At 36.5% G+C, this 26,728-nt stretch overlaps 1 protein-coding gene across 2 annotated transcripts in view; it reads left to right on the top strand.

Annotated features, from left to right (window-relative positions):
- Nucleotides 1–3,341: 3,341 nt before the first annotated feature.
- JAKMIP2 (janus kinase and microtubule interacting protein 2) overlaps nt 3,342–26,728 on the top strand; it is a 186,174-nt gene continuing 162,787 nt past the window's right edge. Inside the window, exon 1 of one of the 2 annotated variants that reach the window (XM_004384929.2) lies at nt 3,342–3,642. In XM_004384929.2, the coding sequence (XP_004384986.1) occupies nt 3,640–3,642 (3 nt within the window). In that variant the 5' untranslated portion in view covers nt 3,342–3,639. The remainder of the gene's footprint in view (nt 3,643–26,728) is intronic. The other variant, XM_004384927.1, reaches the window with a different exon arrangement.

Here is a 26,728-nt window from a genome sequence, read left to right on the forward strand (position 1 = left end):
ATATTTTTCTTTCAATATCATGAACGTAGTAATAATGAATGATGTGACAAGGCACAATAGGAACCTAAGTTCTAATGCTAATCCTGGTATCTGTGAAGAGTCCCTAAAGGTGGGGATGTCCAAAATAAGTCTTAAAGGTTGAACAGTTGATGAAGGGAAGGGGTTTCCAGAGGAAACGCTGAGCAAAGGAAGAAGTCCACCTGCTATCCTGGGAGTCATCTAGAAGACAGTTGGCCATAAGAGTGTAGTGTTTATGGAAGAGTTTTTCTAATATGCTTGCTTACTGATCCTATTGTAAATGGACATGCAGTGATGTCAGAATGATATCTTCATTCTTAGTGAACTCAAGAAGATTCTTACAAATCACTTTTAATGCTCTTTGTAAGTATGTACTCTGTTAATAATCCCTTACAGAGTAGACAGGGGACAAATGGCAGTCACTTCTGGACTCCTCTTTGTTCTTTTTGGGGAAATCAGGACATTTGTCTATAACTGAGATTGACATTCTCCATAATTCCTCATAGTATGCTGATAGCAGGTTTGCAGCCGTAACATCAATTTCTTAGAATAACTCTGAGTGAGTGGTCTCAGTGTTTTGGAAACATCCAGAAAAATGTTATACGTAACTGTAGTTATTAAAAAATATTTCCATAATTATATTTATTAATCATTTATTATGTGCCAGACACTCTTTAGCACTTTGCACACATGAATCCTCACATCTACACTATGGGACAGGTACTGCTATTATGTCTTACAGATGAAGAAACTGAGGTACAGAGAAATTAAGCCACTTGCCCAAGGTCACTCAGAAAACACATGGTGAAGCCTGGATTCAAGCCAGGGAGTCTGTCTCCAGAATCCACGCTTTGCAGCTTCCTCCTATTATGCTGTGGTTTCTCCTGAAATTTTAATGCTGCATTTGGAGCCAAGACCCACGCTCTGTACTTTTTCAGACATCTCACAGAAATCAGAAGTCAAAATTGGAAAGGTCCCAGAAAAGGCTGACGACTACTGGAGAGGAACCTCTTAGAATGAAATCAGTGTTTCCAAAAGAACATCATGTGTACCACTGATGATATGCTAGATGACTTTCAATATACACAGACACTTTTATTTTAATTGCTATGAATGTTTTAAATGTGTATTAGATACACATTATGCTAATATAGATGCAGGCTAATGAAATAATTAGCATATTTATCTTATTTTATAACTTTGAGAAATATCAAAAATATATAACTGTACATATGTTGGTAGTTTGAACCTACCTAGTAGCTCTGTGCGAGAAAGACCTGGTGGTCTGCTTCCGTAAAGATTACAGCCAGGAAAACTCTATGGGGCAGTTCTACTCTGTCACATGGAGTTGTCATGAATCAGAATCAACTTCACAGCACCCAACAACAATAACAACAAAGAATATTATAATAACAATTTGCATAGTCATGATCCTATGTAGAAAGTTGTTGGCAGTTTATTACATTTATTTACTATTTAGTCATACAACAAATATTTATTGAGAACCTAATATGGGCCAGGCACTTTTTTGGGTGTGTGCTTGGGATACATCAATGAACCACAACAATAATAACAACACAAACAAAAATCTGCCCTTGCCCAGCTTACATTCTACTGGGAGAAACAGATAATAAAAAAATGTAAAAACACGAATAAATAATATATTTTATTAGAAATGAAAAATTTTATGGAAATATTAGTGTTAGAAGAGTCAGAGTCTTGATTCTGGCTCTGCCATTTAAGAGCTGGGAGAATTTTGGGAATTTAACTCACAATGGTTAAGAGCTTTGGCTGCTAACCAAAACGTCGGCAGTTTGAATCCACCAGCCACTCCTTGGAAACCCCACAGGGCAGTTCTACTCTGTCCTATAGGGTCGCTATGAGTCAGAATCGACTCGATAGCAATGGTTTATGACTTACAAAAGGAGGCCTGGTGGCGCAGTGGTTAAGCAGTTGGCTGCTAACTGAAAGGCTGGTGGTTCGAACCAACCAGTGTCTCTGGGGGAGAAAGATGTAGCAGTCTGCTTCTGTAAAGATTTACAGCCTTGGAAACCCGATGGGGCAGCTCTACTCTGTCCTCTAGTGTCACTATGAATCAGAATCGACTGGACAGCAATCGGTATGACTTACAATGTCATCACAATCAAGTTATAGAAAACACTTAATCTCTCAAGGTCTCCATATCTTTGTGCCATCATCATCATCATCATCACACCTCTCATATTTTAAGGGTTTTCTCACCTTACTTTTTTTCTGTGCCTGAAATTGCCATATTACTCCCTCCATTGGATTGAGAGACAGATACAATGTAGTAATAGTAATGATAATAATAAACAGTTATCGCACACTTACTGCATGCCAAGTGCTATTACTGCATTATCTTGTTCCATCTTTATAACTACTGGATGAGACAGATACTAATTTCATCTATAATTCATAGTTAATAAAGAGCTCACCTAGAACTCAACACTTCTCATTCCACTTCCCTTTTTCCTATCTACTACCTTGCCTGCCAGCTGGCTTGGAAACTCCAAGAGGACATCCATGAAAATGACATAGAATTGTTAAAAATTCCAGGAAAATTGAATGCTCCAGGAGGCTGACTCTAAGAAGGTTTGGAACTGTCCATCAGTGGTGGTACCGAGAACCACAGTTGTTCAAACGTGTTTTCGTTTTCGCTATTCTAACTCCCTTTGCCACAGGGTAGTAACAAATATCTTAAGGTTCTTTTCAGACGGGGAGCTGAAAAAACAATGAGACCAAAAGACTCACCTGAAAACCTGCCGGGAGTCTTGCCAAGGTATCAGGCTCCTATCTTACTGCAAAGTCCATCCACACACTGTTTTTTTTTTTACAACCCAGAGTAGCACTGAGTAAAAGATGCTAAAAATGACAAACATATTTGAGTAATAACAATCTACTATCACACGACATAGTCTCCCCTTCACATTTGTTTTTTTTTTTCTGATCACAAATTTAATACATTTTACTGGAAAAGCACAAAAAATACAAAAATTAGTTAAGATATTTCATAGGCTTTAATCTAGACTTCGATTAATTTGTAATTATTTTCTTCCCGTGCCTATTCATCCTTGCCCCATTTTTGAAGACCTGGAGTCCAGCGCAGGAGAGACCAAGAGCATCCCAGAGGGGGGCGGCTCAAATTCTCTCCCCCAGCCCCTACAGCTTGCTTCACCCATCTCCCCTCCCCCTTAGTCTGGCCGCTTCCCATTGGCCATTGCCATGGCAACCAGCAGCTGCCGGGCAAGGCAGCCTCTACCGCAGCAGGGGTGGGGCTGTGGGGGAGGGGGAGAGATAGGAGGAGCCAGAGGAGGTGTCTGCTGCAAGTTCCTGGCTGCTTCCAAGCTCACCCCATCCTCCGAGAGGGAGGCGGCCAAAGTGGTGATGCTGCTGCTTCTGCCGCTGTCTCTGCTGCTGATGCTCTAGTAGGGCTGGAAGGGTGGTTTCTAGTCGCACCGTTGCCAACCAGAGAGGGAGGGAAAAAAAATCCCAGCAGCCGCTGCTGATGTTGGGTTCGCAGGCTCCATCCGACTGGGTTACAAGGAAAATGGATTCAGTTTGCATCTCTCCCTCTTTTCAACAGCTTCTCCGGGTGTCAGCATGGTAAGTAGGAGACAGTGGGGCTATCTTCTTGGTTTAGCTTGTTGTTATATGACCTCTGTATACGTTTGTGGCCTGGAGTTGAACAATGACTCCCGTGCTTTAGAGATGTGGAGACAGAGATGGGGATGGAAAGAGAGGAAGGTTGTCGGAGAGAGAGAAGTGAGAAGGCATCGCTCGTGTTAAAAAGAAGGTGCTGTGATTTTTATCTTGAATTGGCTCAGTATGCAGACTGAGCCCCTTGGTTCCTTTCGTCCCCGGCTTAGCAACAGAATCGGGGTGGAAAAAGAGCTAACAACGAGAAATGGGTGTAATTGAAAGAAATCGTTTCATTTGCAGCTCTCACAGGGTTGGGCCTTCCTCAGAAACACATTTGGTGCCTTCTAAGCTTCTCGGCCTAATTGTAGGGTGGTTTTGCTAATTTCCATCATTGCTAAGAAAAGGTGGCCCCAGAATTTAGCATTCTATTTCATATTCTAATGTGTTTGACCTACTCTTGTTTAGAAACCATTTGCCTAATGCAGAGTTTCCTTTTTAGTGTATAGATGTGATTGTGAACATACAAATGTATATACCTGATGGATATGCATATCATATATACACGTTACTTGGCATTTATATTCCATTTCTGGAGCATATTTATATGCAGAGTGTGCTTTGCAATCATTTTTATGGAATATAAATGACCGTGCATGCTTGGAGGTGATTACATATTTTTGAAACTGTCTTCTGGTTTGTATAATTATTTATTGGCTTCATTTGGATTAATGTGAGATGTAGTCTTGTTATTGTCCCTGAGTTTCATTGTGACCAATTAGGACAGATGCCTATCATTGGAGCTGTATCATAGCACTAAACGTGAATTCATAGCCTGCCTCTTTTCTTTATTTTTAATTGGGTGTGTGAGGGGTGATAATGAGGGCCCTGAATTTACAATGATGGGAAAGGGAGGTGGCTTGTGGTATTTTGCATCCAGCATCTTGCCAAATGAATGTTCAAACAAATCAGTTTTCTTGAAATCCCACCCCAGCCTTGTCATGTTTGTGCCTTGTGTCCCAGGAAGCAGAGCTGAGCTGGAAGGTGAAGTGCATTCATTTTATTTAATAGTGCTGCTATTTGCTATTCATTCCATCAGTATCCAGGCACCATTTTACAGTTCTCTCAAATGATGTAGTATGGGTCTGCTGTTATCAGTGGTTAAGTAGGAAAGTGGGATTGTTTTGAAAATCTAGGTGCTCCCAAGTAACCTAACCATTCCAAATCAGCCTGCTTATCCAATGAAATGAAACAAGAGAGCGAGCAAAGCTTAGCAGGGAAATGTGTGGCTTGTAGCTGAAATGGGGAACTATTGTAGTTTACAAATGCTTACTGTGATCTGCTTGACCTTTTATTATTGCCAAGGCTTTAAGGCAGCTTGGAGACTAAAGATGCCTGAGATGGGTAGGGTATGCTGTTCCATTACCACCCAGGATAATGGGCTTCATTGAATTAATGCCAGGAAAATCCTTGCAGGTAAAACTGTGTTAGTAATATTACATTCATCTTAAAGACCAGTTTTTTCCATCAATCTCCCCATTACCAGTATCATTGGCAGTGCAAACTTTTTACAATGTAAAATTACCTTTTTTTGTTTTAATCTTGCATTTTATTTTACACATTGCCCCCCTCACTTAAAATTTTTACATTTATTTGAATTAGGTTTATAGCTTAATTTCCTTCAAAATAATTTTGTTCTATTTGGTTTATATAGGGGAAGGCTCTTTAGTGACATAATGAGAAGAATAGATATAATATGCCCATGATACCTCATGTATTATATAGATTCACAGCTCTGTAAAGTCATGCTACCCTGTGCTTAATTGTAGCAACTACATAAAGAAGGGCAAGGAAAGAGGTACTGGGCTTGTAGGTCCTGTCAAAATGTTTACAGCACAGTATGCCCTGAAACTTCTAATGCTAACTTTTGACTTCCAGAAATTAAAATCTCAGAAAATCTACAGTAAACTTTAAAAAAAAATGAAGATGCCTCAGTAGTTCACTCGGTTTCATGTAGTGTAACTAGATATCTTGGGGTTTCGTTTTTATTTCCTTTGTGTTGAAATTTTTATCGGAATACGTTTTATAGGTGAAGCTGGTGCAGTCTGAGCAGCTTAGAACTGACTGGTGTTGGTGGTCTGTCAGCTGTGTGATCAGATCCTGATAGGAATATAGTTGTAATTTTTGGCTTCACAACTTAATTAAGATGACTATATGGCCTTTCCTGAGGGGCCACAAAAAAGTGATGTTGAAAAGACTACAAGTTAAACTCTCTGAAGAAAGATATGGGAACTAGGATTATTTCATTTGGAAAAAAGAAAACTAAGAGTTGACAATCATTTGCTTCAGATAAACCAAACGTTTTTATGTAAGGCAAAATTTATTGCTGTATTTTGGAACCTGAAATAAGGTAAAAGGGCTTCAAGTTCATTAGGAAGAATGAAGATGAGAAATATAAAAAGCAGAATTTTCTGATAGACAGTGTGAGAAAATATGTGACCAGACAAGGCAGTGGACTCTTCTTTCATCAAACCTCCAAAAATAGGACTTGTCTAGAATGGACCAGATTACTTCTCAAGAACTTCTCTGGCTTTTTCTAGATTAAATGTTACGTTTAAGAGTGCCCTTTAGTGTTTAATATCAGGCACTTCTACACCTGTAACAGTGTGATCCATTTTGCAATGGGCTTCTAAGTTACAGAATTTGGATATTTTTAAAGAAATCAATTGATCATCTGCCTAGAGAAGTTTATATGTAATCCTGCCTGGATGCATGAGACTGAACATTGGCCTATTCGTAAGAGCTCCTTTTTCTCAGCAACTCTATGCAGTGTGATACTTAATAGTCATACTAAAATTATTCCTTGCTGGATAATTTTGAAACAAAAATCAAATGTGTTTTTTTACATTTTGTTTAGTAGAGTCTAGATTCAAAATACAGTAAAACCTATGAAATCCGGAACGTGTGTAAGGCAGAAACCTCTCAGAGAAGAAAAACTCACATATTTTCCACTAATAGAGAGCGATGATAGAAAAGTGGTAAGACTGCACCCTGTCAACAATGGAAATCTTATGATACCTGGAAAAACAAGGCAGTCCTGTCAAGTTCCGGCTCTCACAGGTTTCACTGTAGTTCAAAAGCCATGAAGTTGACGTCAGAAAGAACAAACTATATGAAAGACACAAGTTATTCTTTCAATGTGCTGTTTAACAAAGCAGCTAATCTTACTGATTACTTTTATAGTCAACTATCTTGACAATGCCATACTGGTTGGAATATGAAAATGAAATATTTTGAATGGTGTTTAAGTCTTTAGTAAAACTTGTTTTTATTGGAGTAAAACACACATTATCTAGTTTCTCCCTTTTTGTGATGGGATGTGCCTTATTTCTTCAAGTGACCTCAGAATATATTTCAACTTTATGTACATGTTTCATTTTTCAAATCTCCGGAAAATATTTGGAGAGTTAAAGCTATGTTCTACATTTCTCATCAGTTCATAAAAAAAGGTTTATTTCCCATGGTTGGAGTATAAAAGAAAACCAAATTTATCATAGAAATTTCAACATAGGTAACTCAACAATTGGACATTTCTCTAAGACTAAAATAAATTAAGTAGGTTTCTACTTGGATGTTACACTTAGAATCACTTACACTTCCCCTTTTGCATATCCCAACCATTATTCTATCAAGTGGGAATGTGTTTTCAAACAGGATGAATTAATCAATTGACCAACAAATATTTGAAGAGCTCTTATATGGCTAGTACAATTTGCACATGAGTTTCCTTGGGGAGATAAGATAAACACACATCAAAAAATTAATGAAGAAAACAATATAGTTGTGATAAGTACCATCACTACACCTTATAGTAATACAGTAAAACCTGGGAAAGCTGGAACCGGTATAAAGTGGAAGCCTGTCAGAGAAGGAAAACGCAAATATTTTCCACTACAACAAACAATAGAAAAGTGGTAAGACTGCTCAAAGGTGGGAAACTTGCAAGATCCAGAAAAACAAGGCAGGCCTGTTGAGTTCTGGCTCTCACAGGTTCCACTGTATGATGTTTTATAGTTCTCAAGACATTTTCCATTCTCTTTTCATTTTATATTTACAACAATTCTATCATACTATTATAATAATTATTTTTTTTACCTTTTTTTTTTTGGTGAAAATATACACAGCAAAACATACACCAATTCAACAGTTTCTACATGTACAACTCAACAATATGATTACAATCTTCGAGATGTGCAACATAATTATTTTACGAAGTGGAAACAGGCTCAGAGAGATGAAACTCCTCAAAGGTTATGTGTGGTAAATGGCTTAACCAGGACTGAACCCCAAGTCTCAGGAGCCTATATACCATATTAGAAAATTTAGCAAATTATCATCCTGATTTGAATTTTAAAATATCAAATATAGTATACCTATATATCTGTGAAATATGTTTATTTGTATTCAGATATTTCAGTTGCCATGATTTTATTTCGGCCGTATTAAATTACTAAATAGACTAAGTATGTGCTTAGGGCATTAGGAAAAAAAATGGTGCACACAGAAAAAATATGTTGGAGAAAGTATATATGATCCTTGATATTTCAAAAAAGTATATGAGCATTTGTCTGGGGGGTGGAATCAGACCTTTTTGGACTGATGTGCACTTATTTTATGGTTACGTATTATTTTTATTTTGAATGACATAGAGATTGGAAGGTAACATAACTTTCTTGTGTGCTTAGGACCAAATTAACATTTACGTGGGTCCTGGACCCTGAAAACACCTATGTCACCTACATGCCCTCAGCATCTCTCCAACTACATGCCCTTAAAAGTAAAAGCAATATTAAATCATAAAATAAGTGTACATCAGTTCAAGAACTTTCTGATTTCTTCCCTGGACGAATGCTTCTACACTTTTCTAAAGTAGCAAAAATCACATTTTTCCAAAATAGTCTAATTTTTTGTAATCTCCTGTTTTGTTTTGTTTTTTCACTAATGCTTAGGCACAAACTTTGTGCCAAAGAACAGATCATGCCATCTGACCCATCACTCCACATTTGGGAAAAGTCTCCTTTATAATTAATTAGCTTGCAGTAAAAGTGAGACCTGTCACACTGAAGACATTCTGTTTTAAATCCATATTCACCAATATAATTAATTTTTTTTCCTTTTAAAGTTTTTTTCACGTTAAAAAAATACGTCGTCATTGCTTAAAAAAAAAAAAATACAGAAATATATAAATAAAGGTGAAAATCACCCATAAGCCTACCATCCAGAAATGATCACTGTTAGCATTTTGGTATATATCCTTCTAGATTTATTTTCTATATGCACATAAAAATGTATTCACACACTCACTTTCAAAAAATGGGATCATATTCTAAGTACTTTTTATATATTTCTTTCAGTTTATGTAATGTGGCCAACTTTCCATGTCAGTAAATATATCTCTACTACCATTTTAATCTCCGTGCATTTTTCTTGATAATAAAAGCTGGTTGGTTTGTTTTTTCTCTAGTAGGGGAAGCTTTACACTTTGCTTTCAAACACTGGTCATGATACAGGTAGTGCTTGCTTGATTTGCAGCAGTTGTGAGTCAAGCATTATTTTTTCAGGAAATATGAGCTTCTGTTACCCTGACCTGCCACTGCATCTCATAGTGGGTATAACATTAACCCCGGTCATCTCTGTCTGCTGATAATGAGTAAGTTTAAGACCCAAGTCAGTGAAATCCCCGTTTGAATTGCTAGAAATTTCACTAGGTACTTGCATCAGCAGCAATTAAAAAACAAAACAAAAACCAAATCTCTTTCAGATTCATCTTTTCTCGGTATGGTAGTGGCGTCCTGCCGTCTTAACCTCTGTGACCACTCATATCCTTTATAGAAGCATATTTAAACAACATCACATTAGCTGTCACATGAGTTCTTGGAATAAACCAACATCATTTTTGGCAACTCGTGTTTTCACTATATTCTTTAAACATATAGTTTTGAAATGAAAGCCCAGTTTTCTGACAGTTTCCCCTTTTTAAATTTGAATAGTTGAATTCTTATACTTCAAGTCTGAATTTAAAAATAACTCCTTGGAGAGGTTTCCCAAATGTATCTCCCCTGCTACTGTCTGTCACTGCACCTTGTGGGTTTCCTTCACAGCACTTATCAAAAGTTGTAATTATAGAGCTATTTATTTGTTTACTTTAAGATTTTCTCCACCCTTTAGTGGACTGTAAACTGTGTGAAGGCAGGAACTGAAACTGTTGTGTTCACCAATTAATAGGATGGCTTGGCACAACATACGTGCTAAATAAATACTGGTTAAACGACTGAATGAGTGAATGGTCCCCTGAAAGACCTCTGGCCTAAAATTGTAGAAGAGATTTCCACCACTGGTTCTTTGGACTGTGATTCTCATCCTTTTATTTTTTCTGTAAAAACAAAATGGATTGTATGCATATGTGTGATGTGCTCAGGATGTTGTTAAGATTTTGATAAGGGAAAATCAAATTCTTAAAGATAAATCACAACCCATAAAATCTATCATTAACAGTTGTTCACTACATGCTAAGACATAAATAAAAAAGGCCGTGGACACTGCTGTGGCTCCTTTCATTGTTTTTTAGAAATTGAAATGCATGTCAGAAATAGTGGCATCATTTAAAAGATATTTTATTTTAATAAATTAAAAAAAATTTAATTTACTAAAGTAAATTAATAATTATTAGTAGTATCAAATTACATGATAACACAGTCACAGCTACTTTGCAGTTTTAGAAATCTACCAAATACAGTAATCATAAATGAATGATTCCTTCACATGTCTGTCCAGGAATTAAGATGAAACAGAGATGGGAGGCAATAACTACTCCAAAATATCTTGCTTTCATGAAAGTTTGAAAATCAAATATATAAGAGAGTGACTGGAAAAGGGGAATACTTGCCAATCACAGAGAAATGATTTCAAACCATTGGTAACAGCCATCTCTAGGATGCCTACCTACCCTGCTCATGCACTGAAACTTAAGTGTAAGGAAGAAGTCTTCATTGCTTTTGTTTCTTTGTTTGGCATCTGTGTCAAGCTCTTAGCATGCACTGCAATTACTGAAATTCTGGAGTCTAACTGTTGTGAAAATATACATAGAAAACCAAATCTGATTAAATTTAGTTGACACTATGTGGTTAGAAAACAATTCATTGGTATTATTTTCGAGAAAGAAATTTTACTGAGATTATTATGACCCCAAAGATGCTTTGTAAGCATGTGCTAAACAAAAGAGGGTGATATTTTCATCATGCCTTCTGTTCTGAACTGGAAATGTTCCACTGGAAAGTGCTACCCAGTACAACCACGGTAAAAATGTAAACCAAGCAAATGTTTCTCACCCACATTCCTTATCTGGCTCTTCTTGTGCAGCATTTCATGGAGAGAGGTACCTTCCAAAAATAAGCTGAACCCATACTCTATAGTTATCAATGATCCATAGTTAAGACCCTTAAGCTATTCATCAGTCAGGCATACCTAATTTGATCATATTTTCCAAACCTAAAATAGTTTTTTTAAATTAATGCAAGAGTACTAATGAAAACAACTGGGCAGAATATTTTAAATGGATACATTCTATATACAATCTAGGCTATTTTGTCCTTCTACCAATAAGCCATTAAAAAAAAAAATAGCAAAGTAAGCGACAATAAGGTTGTATATAATGATAACCAATCTGGAGAATTCATATTAAAAATCCACACTGAATTCACATGAGAATTCCCAAACTGCTAATGCTGCTATTTGGCACTGACAAGACAGAGAGAAAGACTTGGGTGTTACAAAGATATCATAGATCCCAAACTTGTTTCATATGTATTTCTTAGCTAACTCAGATTATGAAAATGGATACCCTGGGACTAGCCGCGTTGTTCCACCTTTTGCTCAGCTCTGGTTACCTAGACCCAGAGGAAGAATGACTGGCACTCCACTAACCCAGTCTTTGTCTCCTGTGTCTCTTAAGGAAGATTTTAAGTAGTAGCTAATTAATCATAAAATGGATTTTATATTGTAGAGACTATGTGATTTTTAGTTACATTAAAGAAAATATTTGAATTATGCCTTTTTATTTTTGAAGTATTTCCCTTAATAAAAGCATCTACAAAGGTTAGAATTCATAGTATTTTGAGTCAGATGCCAACAACATTTGGAATAACTAAAAATAAACCCTAGGTTTTTTCAAAATGTAGTAACAAGGAGCTCCATCCCCCTAATTAATTTTGATAGAGAAGGAACTACTTACCCATATGTCCTCTTCTTGGCTAGATTGTCCAACTTTTAGGCCCCACAGGGTGCAATGCTACACTCTGAAACAAGAGAAAGGAAAACATCAGCCTACAGCAAGGGAAATTGATTCTTCCATCACTGTGCGACCTTCAGGGTTTTCCCACTATAGATTTGAAAGAGCCCCTTCTCCAAATGTCTGCTTAAACATGCCTGATTCCAGTGGCGTCACAAGGTGGGTGCAGGAGGTGCAGACCGCACCCAGTGGCACTGTCAGAGGGGTGACAACAAAATAACTGTCTATAAAATTTTTGTGTAGTATTTCAGCAGAAATTTGTTATTTTTTATAAAAATATTCCTGTATTTAGTTATAACAACAAAAAATTTTAGTAAGCCCAGCTTACATGTATCAATATATCTGTTAGGGTGCCACTGAGTCAGTTCCGATTCATAGCAACTATACTTACAACAGAAAGAAACACTGCCTGGTCTTGTGTTATCCTCAGAATCATTGTTATGCTTGAGCCCATTGTTGCAGCCACTGTGTCAGTCCACCTCCTTGAGGGTTTTCCTCTTTTTCGATGACCCTCTACTTTACCAAGCATGATGTCCTTCTCCAGGGACTGGTCCCTCCTGATAACATGTTCAAAGTAGATTAAGCAAAGTCTCGTCATCCTTGCTTCTAAGGAAGATTCTGGCTGTACTTCTTCCAAGACAGATTGGTTTGTTCTTCTGGCAGTCCATGGTATATGCAATATTCTCTGCCAGCAGCATTAATCAAAGGTGTTAGTTCTTCGGTCTTTCTTATTCACTGTCCAGCTTTCGCATGCATATGAGGCAACAGAAAATACAATGGCTTGGGTCAGGCACATCTCAGTCCTTAAAGTGACATCTTTGCTTTTAAACACTTCTGCAACAGATTTGCCCAATGCAATACGTCATTTGATTTCTTGACTGTTACTTCTGTGGGCATTGATTATATGGATTCAAGTAAAATGAAATCCTTGACAACGTCAATCTTTTCTCCATTTCTCATGATGTTGCTTATTGGTCAAGTTGTGAAGATTTTTGTTTTTTTTATGTTGAGGTGTAAGCCAAAATGAACACTGTAGTCTTTGATCTTTATCAGTAAGTGCTTGAAGTCCTCTCTGCTTTTAGCAAACAAGTTTGTGTCATCTGCATATTGCAGGTTGTTAATGAGTCTTCCTCCAACCCTGATGCCCTGTTCTTCATATAGTTCAGCTTCTTGGATTATCTGATCCACATACAGATTAATTATGGTGAAAGGATACAACACTGACACACACCTTTCCTGACTTTAAACCACGAAGTATCCCCTTGTTCTCTTCTCCCTCTTGATCTATGTACCGGTTCCTCATGAGCACAATTAAGTGTTCTGGAATTTCCATTCTTCACAATGTTATCCATAATTTGTTATGATTCACACAGTCAAATGCCTTTGCACAGTCAATAAAACACAGGTAAACATATTCTCTGCTTTCAGCCAAGATTTATCTGACATCAGCAACGATATACCTTGTTCCATGTCCTCTTCTGAATCTGGCTTGATTTTCTGGCAGTTCCCCGTCAATGTACTGCTGCAACCACTTTTGAATGATCTTCAGCAAAATTTTACTTGTGTGTGATATTAATGATATTGTTCGATAACTTCCGCATTCTGTTTGATCTCCTTTCTTTGGAATGGGCACAAATACGGATCTCTTCCAGTCGGTTGGCCAGGTAGCTATCTTCAAAATTTCTTGGAATAGACGAGTGCTGTATCTTGGCACCTCCAGCACTGCATCCATTTGTTGAAACATTTCAATTGGTATTCTGTCAATTCCTGGAGCCTTGTTTTTCATCAATGCCTTCAGTGCAGCTTGGACTTCTTCCTTCAGTATCTTCAGTTCTTGATCCTGTTACCTCCTAAAATGGTTGAACGCCGACCAATGCCTTTTGGTACGGTGACTGTGTATTCCTTCCATCTTCTTTTGATGCTTCCTTTGTCCTTTAATATTTTCCCTGTAGAATCCTTAAATATTACAACTTGAGGCTTGAATTTTTTCTTCAGTTCTTTCAGCTTGAGGAATGTTGACTGCATTCTTCCCTTTTGGTTTTCTAACTCCAGGTCTTTGCATGTTTCATTATAATACTTTACTTTGTCTTCTTGAGCTGCCCTTTGAAATCTTCTCTTCAGCTCTTTTACTTCATCATTTGTTCCATTCACTTTAGCTGCTCTAGGTTCAAGAGTAAGTTTCAGCACCTTTTCTGACATCTATTTTGGTCTTCTCTTTCTTTCCTATCTTTTTTAATAGCCTCTTACTTTCTTCATGTATGATGTCCTTGATGTCATTCTACAACTTGTCTGTTCTTTGGTCATTAGTGTTCAATGCGTCAAATGTGTTCTTGAGACGGTCTCTAAATTCAAGTAGGATATACTCAAGGCTGTATTTTGGCTCTTGTGGACTTGTTCTAATTTTCCTCACCTTCAACTTGAACTTGCATAGGAGCAGTGGATGGTCTGTTCCGAAGTCAGCCCCTGGTCTTGTTCTCACTGGTGATATTGAGCTTCTTCATTGTCTCTTTCCACAGATGTAGCTGATTTGATTCCTGCGTTTTCCATCTGGTGAGGTCCATGTGTATAGTTGCCATCTATGTTGTTGAAAAATGGTATTAGAAACAAAGAAGTCATTAGTCTTGCAAAATTCTGTCATTTGCTCTCTGGCGTTGTTTCTATCACTAAGGCCATTATTTTCCAACTACCGATCCTTCTTCTTTGTTTCCAACTTTCGCATTCCAACCACCAGTAATTATCAATGCATCTTGATTGCATGTTTGATCAATTTCAGACTGCAGAAGTTGCTAAAAATCTTCAATTTCTTCATCTTTGGCCTTAGTTGTTTATTTCATATAATTCTCTTACTTTGAAACTTCAGTCTTTGGCTGTATATGCAGCTATAACCTAAGAAGAATCGATCTGTTCTCAGTTCACATGGTGCCATCACTAACCACATTCTTGATGTCCTGAAATGCTGTTTGACAATGAAAGGATCTTTATGACAGGGAGTAACCAGTGAGATAGTCATAGAAACATTTTGTTTAGGAGACAACCATTTTGCAAAGACACAATCTACCTTGGATCAATCTGAAAAAATATTCAGACTTGACTGACTTGCTGACTTATCTCTACTCTTTAAAATAAATGTGGAGATCCATGGTTTAGAATTTTCTTTATAATGGAATAAAACAATTTATTCCAACAATGAATGGGATAACTCAGACCCTCTTAATAACAAGGATATCTGACATGTTCTGGATAGAATAATTATAAAAAGAAGAAAACAAAACAACTTATTCTTTCTAAGTTATCAAAAAAAAAAAAAAACAAGAGAGAAAAAAGTGATAAATTCTGTGAATATCTAATGTGTATCTATTATGTAAATGTTTTCATCCCTGCCTGTTTTTGCACCTTCAAAACAGTTGGGTGATGTAGGCATTGTTCTTCCCATTTCAGAAGAGGAAAGTGAAGCTCAGAGAGGTGACATTTCCTAGCCAAAACTGTTCCGTTGGTGAGTTTTAGAGCTGAGATTCAAGTAAGTTTTGTCCAATTTTATAACATGGTGGTTAAAAAATGGAGCCTTGTGAACTGGACTCAGCTCAGGGAAGTGTTTATAAACATGTATAAAGCATTTATAAACAATATATGTATGTATCCAGCACAGTATTTTAAAAACAAATTTATAAAAATTTTTTAAAATTTTGTTTTCCAACTTTTATAATTTTGATATATATATTTTTAAGTCTGAATACTTGCCTCCTCTTAGAAAATAAGAAAATCTGGCAACACTGACCCGTATTTCCACATGACACATGCATGGGAGTTAAATATTGGGTCTTCCTTTGGATAGATATTGCATCCCGTTCCATCAGTTATTAGTTGGATGATCTTGAGTAAGTATTAAGTTGCCTTACCTCAATAAACCTTAGTTTAACATGTATAGAATAGGTATAGTATTACCTACTTCAAAGAGTGTTGGTAGAATGTCTGCAGTGACTTTAGCGCAATGGTTGGCATCTACTCAAGGTAGTAAAACAAACAAAAAACAACAAGCAACAGTGCTGTGCTCTACAGTTGCCCCCCTACCCACCCCAATTGATTCACATTAGCTGCTTGGCTTTTGAGACAGTTAGGGTTTTGACCGTTTAGCTCATTTTCATTCCACCTCACCATATTATTTCCCATTTAAGTATGGCTTTCGTTTTTCCAGTAAATGTTTAGGTTTCATTAAGACGTTGTTGTTAGATGTCATCGAGTAGGGTCCGTCTCCCAGTGTTGTTGCAGTCTCACAGTGTTGTTGCAGCCACTGTGTCAATCCATCTCACTGAGCGTCTTCCTCTTTTTCGCTGATCCTCTGCTTCACCAAGCAGTATGTCCTTCTCCAGGGACTGATTCCTCCTGATAACATGTCCAAAGTATGGAGACAAAGTCTTGCCATTCTTGCTTCTAAGGGGCATTCTGGCTGTACTTCTTCCAAGATAGATTTGTTTGTTCTTTTGGCAGTCCATGGTATATTCAATATTCTTCGTCAACACCATAATTCAAAGGCATCAATTCTTCTCTTCTGTCTTCCTTATTCATTGCCCAGCTTTCGCATGCATATGAGGCTTTGAAAACACTATGGCTTGGGTCAGGTGCACCTTAGTCCTTAAAGTGACCTCTTTGCTTTTTAACACTTTAAAGAGGTGTTTAGCAGCCGATTTGTCCAAGCAATGAGTCTTTTGATTTCTTGACTGCTGCTTCCATGATTGTGGATCCAAGTAAAATGAAATCCTTGAACTTCAATCTTTTCTGCATTTATCATGATCTTGTTTATTGGTCCAATTGTGAGGATTTTTGTTTTCATTAATATAGAAAATGAAAATGAACATAAAAGACTAACACTGCAGACATGGGCTTAATAAAAATGAACTATCTATATGAAATTTAAAGCTGTTGATGGTTTTTAGGCAATCACAATGATATTTCAACATGACAATTTGCAGCTTCCAAATATTTCCTCTATGCTCCATCAGTTTTTTTAAATTTCTTTCATAATTAGTAGTTTAACGCATTTTCCCACAACAATTAGTATGTGTTTAATACTTCCATTTTATAAGTTACAAGAAATTTTTACATATTTAATTAAATTCTCATAACAATATAAGTGGGACAGATATCATTATATTATGTTACAATGCATAACTGTATATTGTATTATTTATAATTATTTTCAGAGGAAAGTTCAGCATGTCTACTTGTGCTCAGAATCACTTAACCTCTAAGTGAAAAAATGAGTGCTAGAATGCATATTTTCTTACTTATGAATTGTTTTGCTCTATAAGATGCTGCCCCCAAATAACCAATTGATTCATTTGTGATGTGAATCAAGGTCAAAGAATTACTACGAGGATCTGACCCTGGCCTGTAAGCCCTAACTCAGGCACCAAGGTAACATTGGTCTTTTGCTTATCTTCACCAGGTCCTTCCTTTCACCGACAATCAGTGGTTGTCTTTATGTGGAAACAAATAAACAAACCAAGATGTTTGGCAGCGGGGTTAAGTAGATATTTCTCACATGTGTATTATTATCATCATCACCAACACCACAAAATCTTCATGCAGTTCCTCAAAATAGAAAACATTCATAGACTTCTGGTTATTAGCCCTGGTTCCTGTCTGGGTTTGCTGAGAATCAAAATCAATTCGAGGGCAGCTGGCTTAGTTTTTATTTTTTCCCTGTCTGAAAGGATTGTATGTTTTTAAAAGGCCAAGGACCAAATTTAAAGAGAGTATTAGCACATTTAACAATTATAAGAAGTACACTAATAGCACCACACCTCCCTGCTGTTGTCTTCGTTTTTGAGAACTGACCTCTGTGGCTTCTGCCTAATGGGTCTAAACTATTAATGCACATGTTGACAAGAATGGTTTTGAATCAGTATTCAATCTTTCCTTCTTTTAAGATATCTTTCATTTGCTGAGCCAAATATAATAATGGTTACATCAGTAAATATAAATTTTTGAGATCTGTCAATCTACTTTTTAGAATAAATAAAGGTCAAAAAATTATCTAAAAAATTTCTTTCAAGACATATTTACTTTAATGTTGGTTTTTTTATTTTATTTTATTATTTTTGTTGTTGTTTTTTACTACCCTGCCTAGATGCCAAGCTTTGCGCTAAAGTCATTGCAGGCTTTCTTTAACACCCTTTGAAGTAGGTAATACTGTCCCTCTTCAATATATGATTAAACTAAGCTTTATTGAAGTAAAGCAACTTAATACTTACTCAAGATCATCCAACTAATAACTGAAGGAACCAGATTCTGAACTCAAATCTGTCTGACCCTAAAGTTGCTGCGAAATAATAAGCTAAGTCGTTTCTCTCTTAAGAAGTACAAAACTTGATTGTTCTGAAAATAAGAGTAAATGAACAGAAATGCAGTTAGATTTTAATGTTATCATTATGAAATATTAATCAGGACCCCATACTTGCTAAGTTAAGGATGGAAACACTGCTAAAATATACTTTCAAGAACAATGTCCACACAGTCATAGTTTCCTCAGTGAGAAAGAGTAAGGGGCTAAGTAAGTCTTAAAACATTTGGAGATTTTGTGTTTAAATGACTATTTAGAGATCAAGTATGAGTTATATGTATTTATAAAATATAATTTAGGATCTCTGACTATTTAAAACACAATTTTAAGTAGACACTAAATATATTTTTAAAAAAGAGAACTACCTAATTTTCCTTCCTATTCTTTTCAAGGAATAAATTAGCGTGACAAGATTCTGTGCACTCTCTCTCTCTGTGTATCTTTTATTGTGGTAGAATATATATCACAAAAACTTTGCCATTTCAACCACTCTTAAGTGTATAATTCAGTGACATTAATCACATTAACCATGCTGTGCAACCATCACTACTATTCATTACCAAAAGGTTTTCATGACCCCAAACAGAAATCCCCTACCCCGTTGCCTGTTAACCACTGACAAATTTTTGTCTCTGCATTTACCTGTATTTGATATTTCATATAAGAGGAATTATACAGTCTTTGTCCTTTTGAGCTTGACATTTCACTTAGCATGTGCTATGTTTTTGACAGTTCTGTAAACTATAAACATTTTCTTTTTTTCTCTCTGAAGAGATTCAAAGAGTGGTTTTAAAGGAATTTCATTTCTGAAAAAATCCTCAATTGCGCAATTGACTGAACAGCACAAATCCCAGAACTCAATGCTCCGAAAAATACAGTTTCTGTCATCTTATAGTTTCCATGGAGCTAAATTCATGCAACTTAAGACTTTTTGTTTTGGTATTTAGATTATAGAGAATGACAGGCTTGGCAGGAACAGTTTTGTGGGACAGAAGATTGAAACCTAGATTTGCTTTTCTCTGCATGCATATCAGCAATAAAGAAAAATATATACATATATATATATATTTATGAAAGAAACAGTTATAAAAAATAGTGGCAGGATTTATATGTCTGTTAAAGGAAGAAAACCACATTGATACTCTTCCTTACCAAATCTCTAAATTAAAATGGAAAGGAGATTGAAAATTGAAAGCCATTTAAGGAGGTGAATAAATGTTCACAAAATCCCAGAACTAAAATGCCTGCATGCATTTTATTGATAGGCTTACTCTTTCAGATTTCACTGAAGACCTAGTGAAGAAACATAGTTATGTGGGGCCATTTAGCAAAGGTCCAAATAACTCTAAAAACAACTGAGTGAAATAATTATTAATTAGAGTAAATATCATGAGCCATTAAAGAATATTAAATTGTACTCACTATGATTTGCTTAGAGACAGAAACGTGTAACAATCAAGAAATATTTCATTTGAAGTTTTTTAATTTAAATATTTTTTGTCCATAAAAATATCTTTATACTTTGGAGAGTATAAAGTGATAATAGACTTTATAGACTTAAATTTTCTAATAGTTATCAAAAAACTTAAAATTGTGCATATACCTAACAACTTACTTGCTCATTTAACAAATATTTATGGAGTTCTTACTGTAGTTCACGTACTATCCCAGACAAAAATACTTGCTTCTTGTACATCAGATTCTGATGGGAGAGACAGATAATAAACAGAACAAAACAAGCAAATTATAAAATACATTAGAGCAAGATAAGTACTTTCGGAAAAAAAAAAAAAAGGAGAAGGATCAGATGGCCAGGTGTTATATGTGGGTGGTGCCAGGAAGGGCTGATGAAGTTTTAGTGGAATGGTAAGCGTTATGCTTCATTGAAAAGAAAACATTTGAGCAAGACTTGAAGAAGGTAAGGGGGTACATGAGGCAGCTATTGAAGGAAAGAGCAACGAGTAGCGCTGAAATAGGAGCAAGCTTGGCAAGTGGAGAACTGTCAAGGAGGTCAGTGTTGTTTAAGTGGAGTAAAGGATTGAATGAGTGAGGGCAACAGTAGTATGGATGATGTCAGAAACACAAGAAGAAAAATGTGGAGCCATTGAATGGACTTGAGCAGAGGGTTTGGAGCAATCCCATTTCTAGAAATGTTTTGTGAAGAAATAATAGAGACGTGAAAAACAAGATTTATGGATAAATTTGTAACACAGTGGGAAAAATTGAAAACATCCTATATGTATAATAATGGTCAGTGAAATTTGTGACTTATCCCAACTGTGGAAAACTGTGAGCCCTTGAAATAGTATATTGTGGAAAAATTATTTGTGACATGGGAAAATCTATAAGATGTGTATTTTAAGGTTTTTTTAAAAAGTCAAAAGGTAGAATTTAATCACCATTTTGTGAAAAGGGAAAAAATTACACATATACCTTTAAAAAATAAGAAACAAAATAGTGTAAATCAAAATATTAACAGAAATTAACTCTGGTTGGTAAATTATGAGAAATTTCTTCTCCGAATTTTCTGTTCTCCAGTTTTACTAAAATATATTTTATTTAATTAGCAAAATGTGGTGAATATTTTTAAATGAAAGAATTTTTTATCCAAATTTCAGAATCACCCACAAACCCAAATATTGGACTATCCAGAATGATTCTGTGGGACTTTTAGAAAATGGAGGTTTTGTTCTCTCCGTGTGAGAGATTTCAAACTGATTTCTATAGACAACCACAGGGTTCCTAGGAGACCATGCAGGGAAGAGAAAGGCTAGGATGATAGGACCTAGGCTCTCTACACAAGATACCCATTGGGAGTTGTCATGGATTGAATTGTGTCTCCCAAAAATATCTGTCAACTTGGCTGGGTCATGATTCCCAGTATTGTATGATTGTGGACCATTTTGTAATCCGATGTGATTTCCTTATGTGTTGTAAATTCAGTCACTACGATGTAATAAGATGAATTAGCGGCAGTTATACTGATGAGGTATACAAGATTGGATAGTGTCTTAAGCAAATGTCTTTTGAGATATAAAAGAGAGAGGCGAGCAGACACGTGGGGACCTCATACCACCAAGAAAGCAGTGCTGGGAGCAGAGCACGTCCTTTGGACCTGAGGTTCCTGCACTGAGATGCTCCCAGACAAAGGGAAGACTGATGCATCACAAGGACCTTCCTCTAGAGCCAACAGAGAGAGAAAGCCTTCCTCTGGAGCTGATACCTTGAATTTGGACTTGTAGCCTACTGGACTGTGAGAGAATAAATTTCTCTTTGTTAAAAGCTATCCACTTGTGGTATTTCTGTTATAGCAACACTAGATGACTAAGACAGGAATCCTAAAGTCTTGAGGAAAAGATCTCGTCACAAAATAGTTTGAAAACCCAATTATGTGATTGGTGTAACTGATATCCTATGTTCCAAAATATACATTTAAAAACTAAAATTTTCAATTTTCACTTGGATATCTAACACCCTCTTTTCATCAGCCTCTGGTGGTTTTAGTTCCCAGTAGTTACTAGAAAGGAGCACTGGAGGCACAGCGGTTAAAGCTCTCAGCTGCTAACCAAAAGGTCAGTAGTTCAAACCCATCAGCCACTCTAAGGGAGAAAGATGTGGCAGTCTGCTTCTGTAAAGATTCGTATCCTTGGAAATCCTATGGGACAATTCTAATCTGTCCTACAAGGTTGCTATGAGTTGGAATTGACTCGACAGCAATGGTCTATTAGAATCAATGTTAATAAAACAAAACTCTAAACATAATCCTGTGTGGTCCAGTCACAAATAATTTTTATTGAAAACCTCAAACAAGGATTATTCAATGAAAGGACAAACATCTACACAAATTCATCAAAACTCAAGCTTTTGCCCTTTAGGAGATGGCACAGTTATCTGCATCATGAAGGACCTGCTTACACTCGTCCTCCCTTCTCTGTAGTTCAAATGAAATGAATCCTTCTATTCTTGGACCTAATATTAATGATGATGGTGATGGTCATGATGATGATGATGATGATCATGACAACTCACACTTTGAGGCTGGGAACCTGGAGGTGCACACCTCCAGGGAGGACTGTGTGAATGGTGCCTCCCAGGGTTATGCAATGGAGCAGTACCAAATTAGCACCTGCTGTAGCAGAGCCCTGGTGGTACAGTGGTTAAGCATTTGGCTACTAACCAAAAGGTCGGCAGTTAAAATCCACCACCGGCTCTTTAGAAACTCTGTGGGGCAGTTCTGCTCTGTCCTATAGGATTGCTATGAGTCAGAATGGACTGATAGCAATGGGTTTTGTTTTTTGTTTTTTTTTTTTGGTGTGCCAAGGGAAGATGCCTGGTGGCCTAAACAGTTTGCATTTGGCTACTAATGGAAAAGTTCGTGGTTCAAATCCACCCAGTGGCGTCAAGGAAGAAAAGCCTGAAGGTCTACTTCTGTAAGATTACAGCTATTAAAAACCCTATGGAATGCAGCTTTACTCACACACATGGGGTTGCCATGAATCGGAATGGACTCGATGGCAATGGGTTTCGTATGAGTGTGCCAGGTGAAGTTCTGAAAACTTTACAAGCAGGAACACCTTTGAGGTAGGTTACCTCCTTCTTACCCGTTAGTTGAGGGAAGTAAGACAGATATTAAGAAACATGCCAAGTTCAAAAAGCTGACAAATGGCTTACTGAATTCTCCTAAGTGCTTGTCTTTATACTAGGTGTGAGGGATAAAGATCAGGGCCCTATTCTGTAGAGACTTCTAGAGTAGTAAGGGAGACAGGTCTGTAAATAAATAGTTAACAATAAAACCTGACCAACATTGTGACAGTATGGCTTTTTCCTTCAATCACCAAAGGTTGTCACCGCAAACAAAAATTTAATGCCTTAACATTTGCCATCAAGACACAGTCTTATTTAAGCGAAATCATATATGTTCTTTACAAATTAAAACAGATTGTGATTTGGTAGTGTCTTACTCCTATTGCTGTGTATTAAACACTGCAATGCTGTATGTTAGATAATGTATTTTAATACTATCTAACCAAACCCACCTCAATGATAAATCAAGGATAACTGAAATATTTTATTTCTTATATGAATTACTAACCAAAGATTATCTTTTTTTCCAATGACATATCTGGTAAACCTGTTCAATTAGGAACCAGAGATATATTTGAACATTTTGAATTAAATAAAAATTTTATTCTTCAAACAAAATGCAGATAAGTGTTCTTTAGATCTGTGGTCCTGATTTTAATACAAAGAAAAAATTCAGTTTAAAAATAATTCTAACACCTACGATGTGTTCTTCTAAGTTAGGGGTATGTCTGGAGGAGTGGTGAGTGGGGGACCTACAAAAATGATTAAGACCCATCCTGAAGGTTCAGTAAGCATTTAGGGACAAAATTATATGAAGAGAAATGGGGCACTTTATCAGAGCATTTGAACATTTGCAAATTGGAAATCAAACGTGTGAAAATTTACATAAGAAAACTTGGATAGGAATGTGAGGCAAACACCATGAATACAGAAAACCAGTAAATTCACAAAAGATCGAGCTTTATGCATCTGAAAGTGGGGGAAGAAGGGTGGTAAACCTCACTTGACTTTCAAAAAAGGATTTTACAGTGACATGGAATCAAACCTCAAACGGCCTCCTTCTTCAGGGAAAAATGCAGAATACGGATTTTAACAATACAGCAAAAACAAAACCACACAAACCAACCACTCTGCAGCATGAATGGTTTGCTGTGCTCTGAATTTCAGCGTACTTGAACTTTCATCGCTTGGGGGTGTACACAGAAAACAGTCTGTACAGCTGAATTAAGGAATGGCTGTTAAATCCAGAAAAGAAAATTATGACTGTCTTTCTGAAGCTTTTTCCTGTTTGAACCCTCTCTAGCATGTGAACCTAATTGGACCATATGCCCGGCAAGTATTGGAAAACATGTCAGATACATCGATTCCAGTTACAGTCAAGGAACTCTGTCATTACTATTTTTTCTGTATTTAATACAAAAATGTGACCCAGAAAATGAGGAAAAAATATAAATCTCCAGGGAAAAAAGTCACTGAGTATTTAATGAGAGTATTGATCCTGATTTGTCTACCTTCACTTTGGTGTTTTTCCTGCTTTGAGCTATGATTATTAGTAATCCAATCTTGGTATTAAATAATCTGGCAACTTTCAGTGCCTAGTCAATGTTTCTAAGAAAGAAACCTGTAAAACCCTGGCAAATCCCTTTACCTCTTAATTCCTCTTTAAGTAAAAGGAAAACTGTAGGCTAGATTATCTATAAGAAGGACTGTAAACCTATATAGTTGTGACTCTGTGACTGTCACGCTTTCTGTCTGCCCTTTGCTATAATAAAGCTTCCGAAGTTAATAAAGCAATGTAGACTTTTTCTCATTTTTCTTTCTCATTATGTCTAAGTGTATGTGTATGTGTGTGTGTGAGAGAGAGAGAGAGATAGAAAGGGAGAGAAATGTTGTATTTCTTTTAGCAAATCAAAACAAAACCATTACGATCGAGTCGATTCCGACTCATAGCGCGATTAAATCCAAGTAGTTCATTTAAAAAGTCATATAATGTGGTGGTTGTTGTTAGTTGCCATTGAGTCGATTCCAACTCATGGTGACCTCATATGTACAGATTAGAACTGCTCCATGGGCTGTGACCTTTTGGGAACAGATCATCAGGCCTGTCTTCTGAGGAGCTTCTGGGTAGGTTCGAACCCCCAACATTTGGCTAGTAGTTGAGCACTTAACCTTTTGCACTACCCAAGACTCCCTGCTACAGATTAATTAGCCAGTCCAATGCATAAAGGCACTGATTTTATTTTTATCTGCTTCACCCCAGAACTGCATTCATGGAAGCTCATGTTCAAGCACAAGGTAAATGACTGGTTGACAGAGATACTATTGAGAGGTTTTTGACTTAGTCAATGCGTTAACTAGATTAAGGACTCTGTCCACTCAACATAATAAATCTGTGGTAAGTGAACCCCCAAGGCACGAGCGTTCTTTCCCCAGTAAAATATTTGCTCCTGCACATTCAGAAGGTTATTTTTTATTTTATTTTATTTTTTAAGAAGCCATGTTGGCAGTCCAGTTACCATATGTGTGACATTTTAATCAAAGTATGAATGTAACTCTTTTTGAAAAAAAAAATTCAAATGAATTTTCTCAGTACATGCATTGCTATTATATGTGGAGTCAGAAGCATTGATCTTATAGTCAGAGGATCCTTGATTCTTTCCTCAAAGTCTTTGTCTTGGTACTAGATTCCTGGCTGTGATATTTTAGGGTGGACTGGTGTGGTGCAGTGTGAAGGCATAGACCTAGGATTCAGAAGTCCTGGGTTTAATCTTTGTTCAGCTACGAACTAGCTGTATAACATGGGCAGGCATCCTGTCCATTCTTGATTTTTGTTGTCTCAATTTAAAGGCAAAAAAAAAGTTAAAAAATGCTTAGGGAAGGGTCTCTTCATTGCTTTGCCTTCAGATGTGTAGGTATATTTGCAAGCTGATTGAAGAAATCCTCTTCTGAAATCCAAAGCCCTTTTATTTGCCTTTTTATTAGCCTGTGGTGGTGATTACAATTATTTATAAACCTGACTTATTTCTCCCATTAGCCTACAATCTCCTTGAGGGAAGTGGGGTGGGAAAGCAGAAGGGAGACAAGGAGGGGAGAAACACAACCCTAAGGAATGGATCAGAATCCAAGAAGGGGTAAGGGAATTGCAGATGTTTCAAAAATGCATATTAATTTGAGCTTTAAGTTTGTAATATCTAATGACAAAGGTAAAACCTCATACAATGGCCATGACTGGTATGAATATAGTGAAGACAGAGTGAAAGAGGATCGTGTGCTGTAAAAGTTTTAAGAATAACTATAGATAAAATAATTTTTAATGACATGGAAATGTATCATTTAGAACATATTTAGTGAAAACGTAGATTTTAAAAAAAACTATGTTCATTAAAAATATGTTCATGTGTGCATAGGAAAAAAGACCTGAGGGACATATAGAAATATAAAAAGTATTTAGGTGATACAAATATAGGTGATTTTATTCATTTACTTATAATTTTTTTTATTGTTGAACCATGTTTCCTAAGTTTTCTCCAGTGAACATATATTACTTGATTAATAAGAAGCAAACTAAAAACAAATTTTTTTTCTACTTTTTTTTTTAACTGTACTTTAGATGAAGGTTTACAGAACTAGCTTCTTATTAAACAATTAATACACATACTGTTTTGTGACATTGGTTACCAACCCCACGACATGTCAACACTCTCCCTTCTCTACCTTGGGTTCCCTATTACCAGCTTTCCTGTCCCCTCCTGCCTTCTGGTCTTTGCCCCTGGGCTGGTGTG

The sequence above is a fragment of the Trichechus manatus genome, unplaced genomic scaffold, assembly GCF_000243295.1.
Source record: "Trichechus manatus latirostris isolate Lorelei unplaced genomic scaffold, TriManLat1.0 scaffold00130, whole genome shotgun sequence".
Classification (NCBI taxonomy): domain Eukaryota; kingdom Metazoa; phylum Chordata; class Mammalia; order Sirenia; family Trichechidae; genus Trichechus; species Trichechus manatus.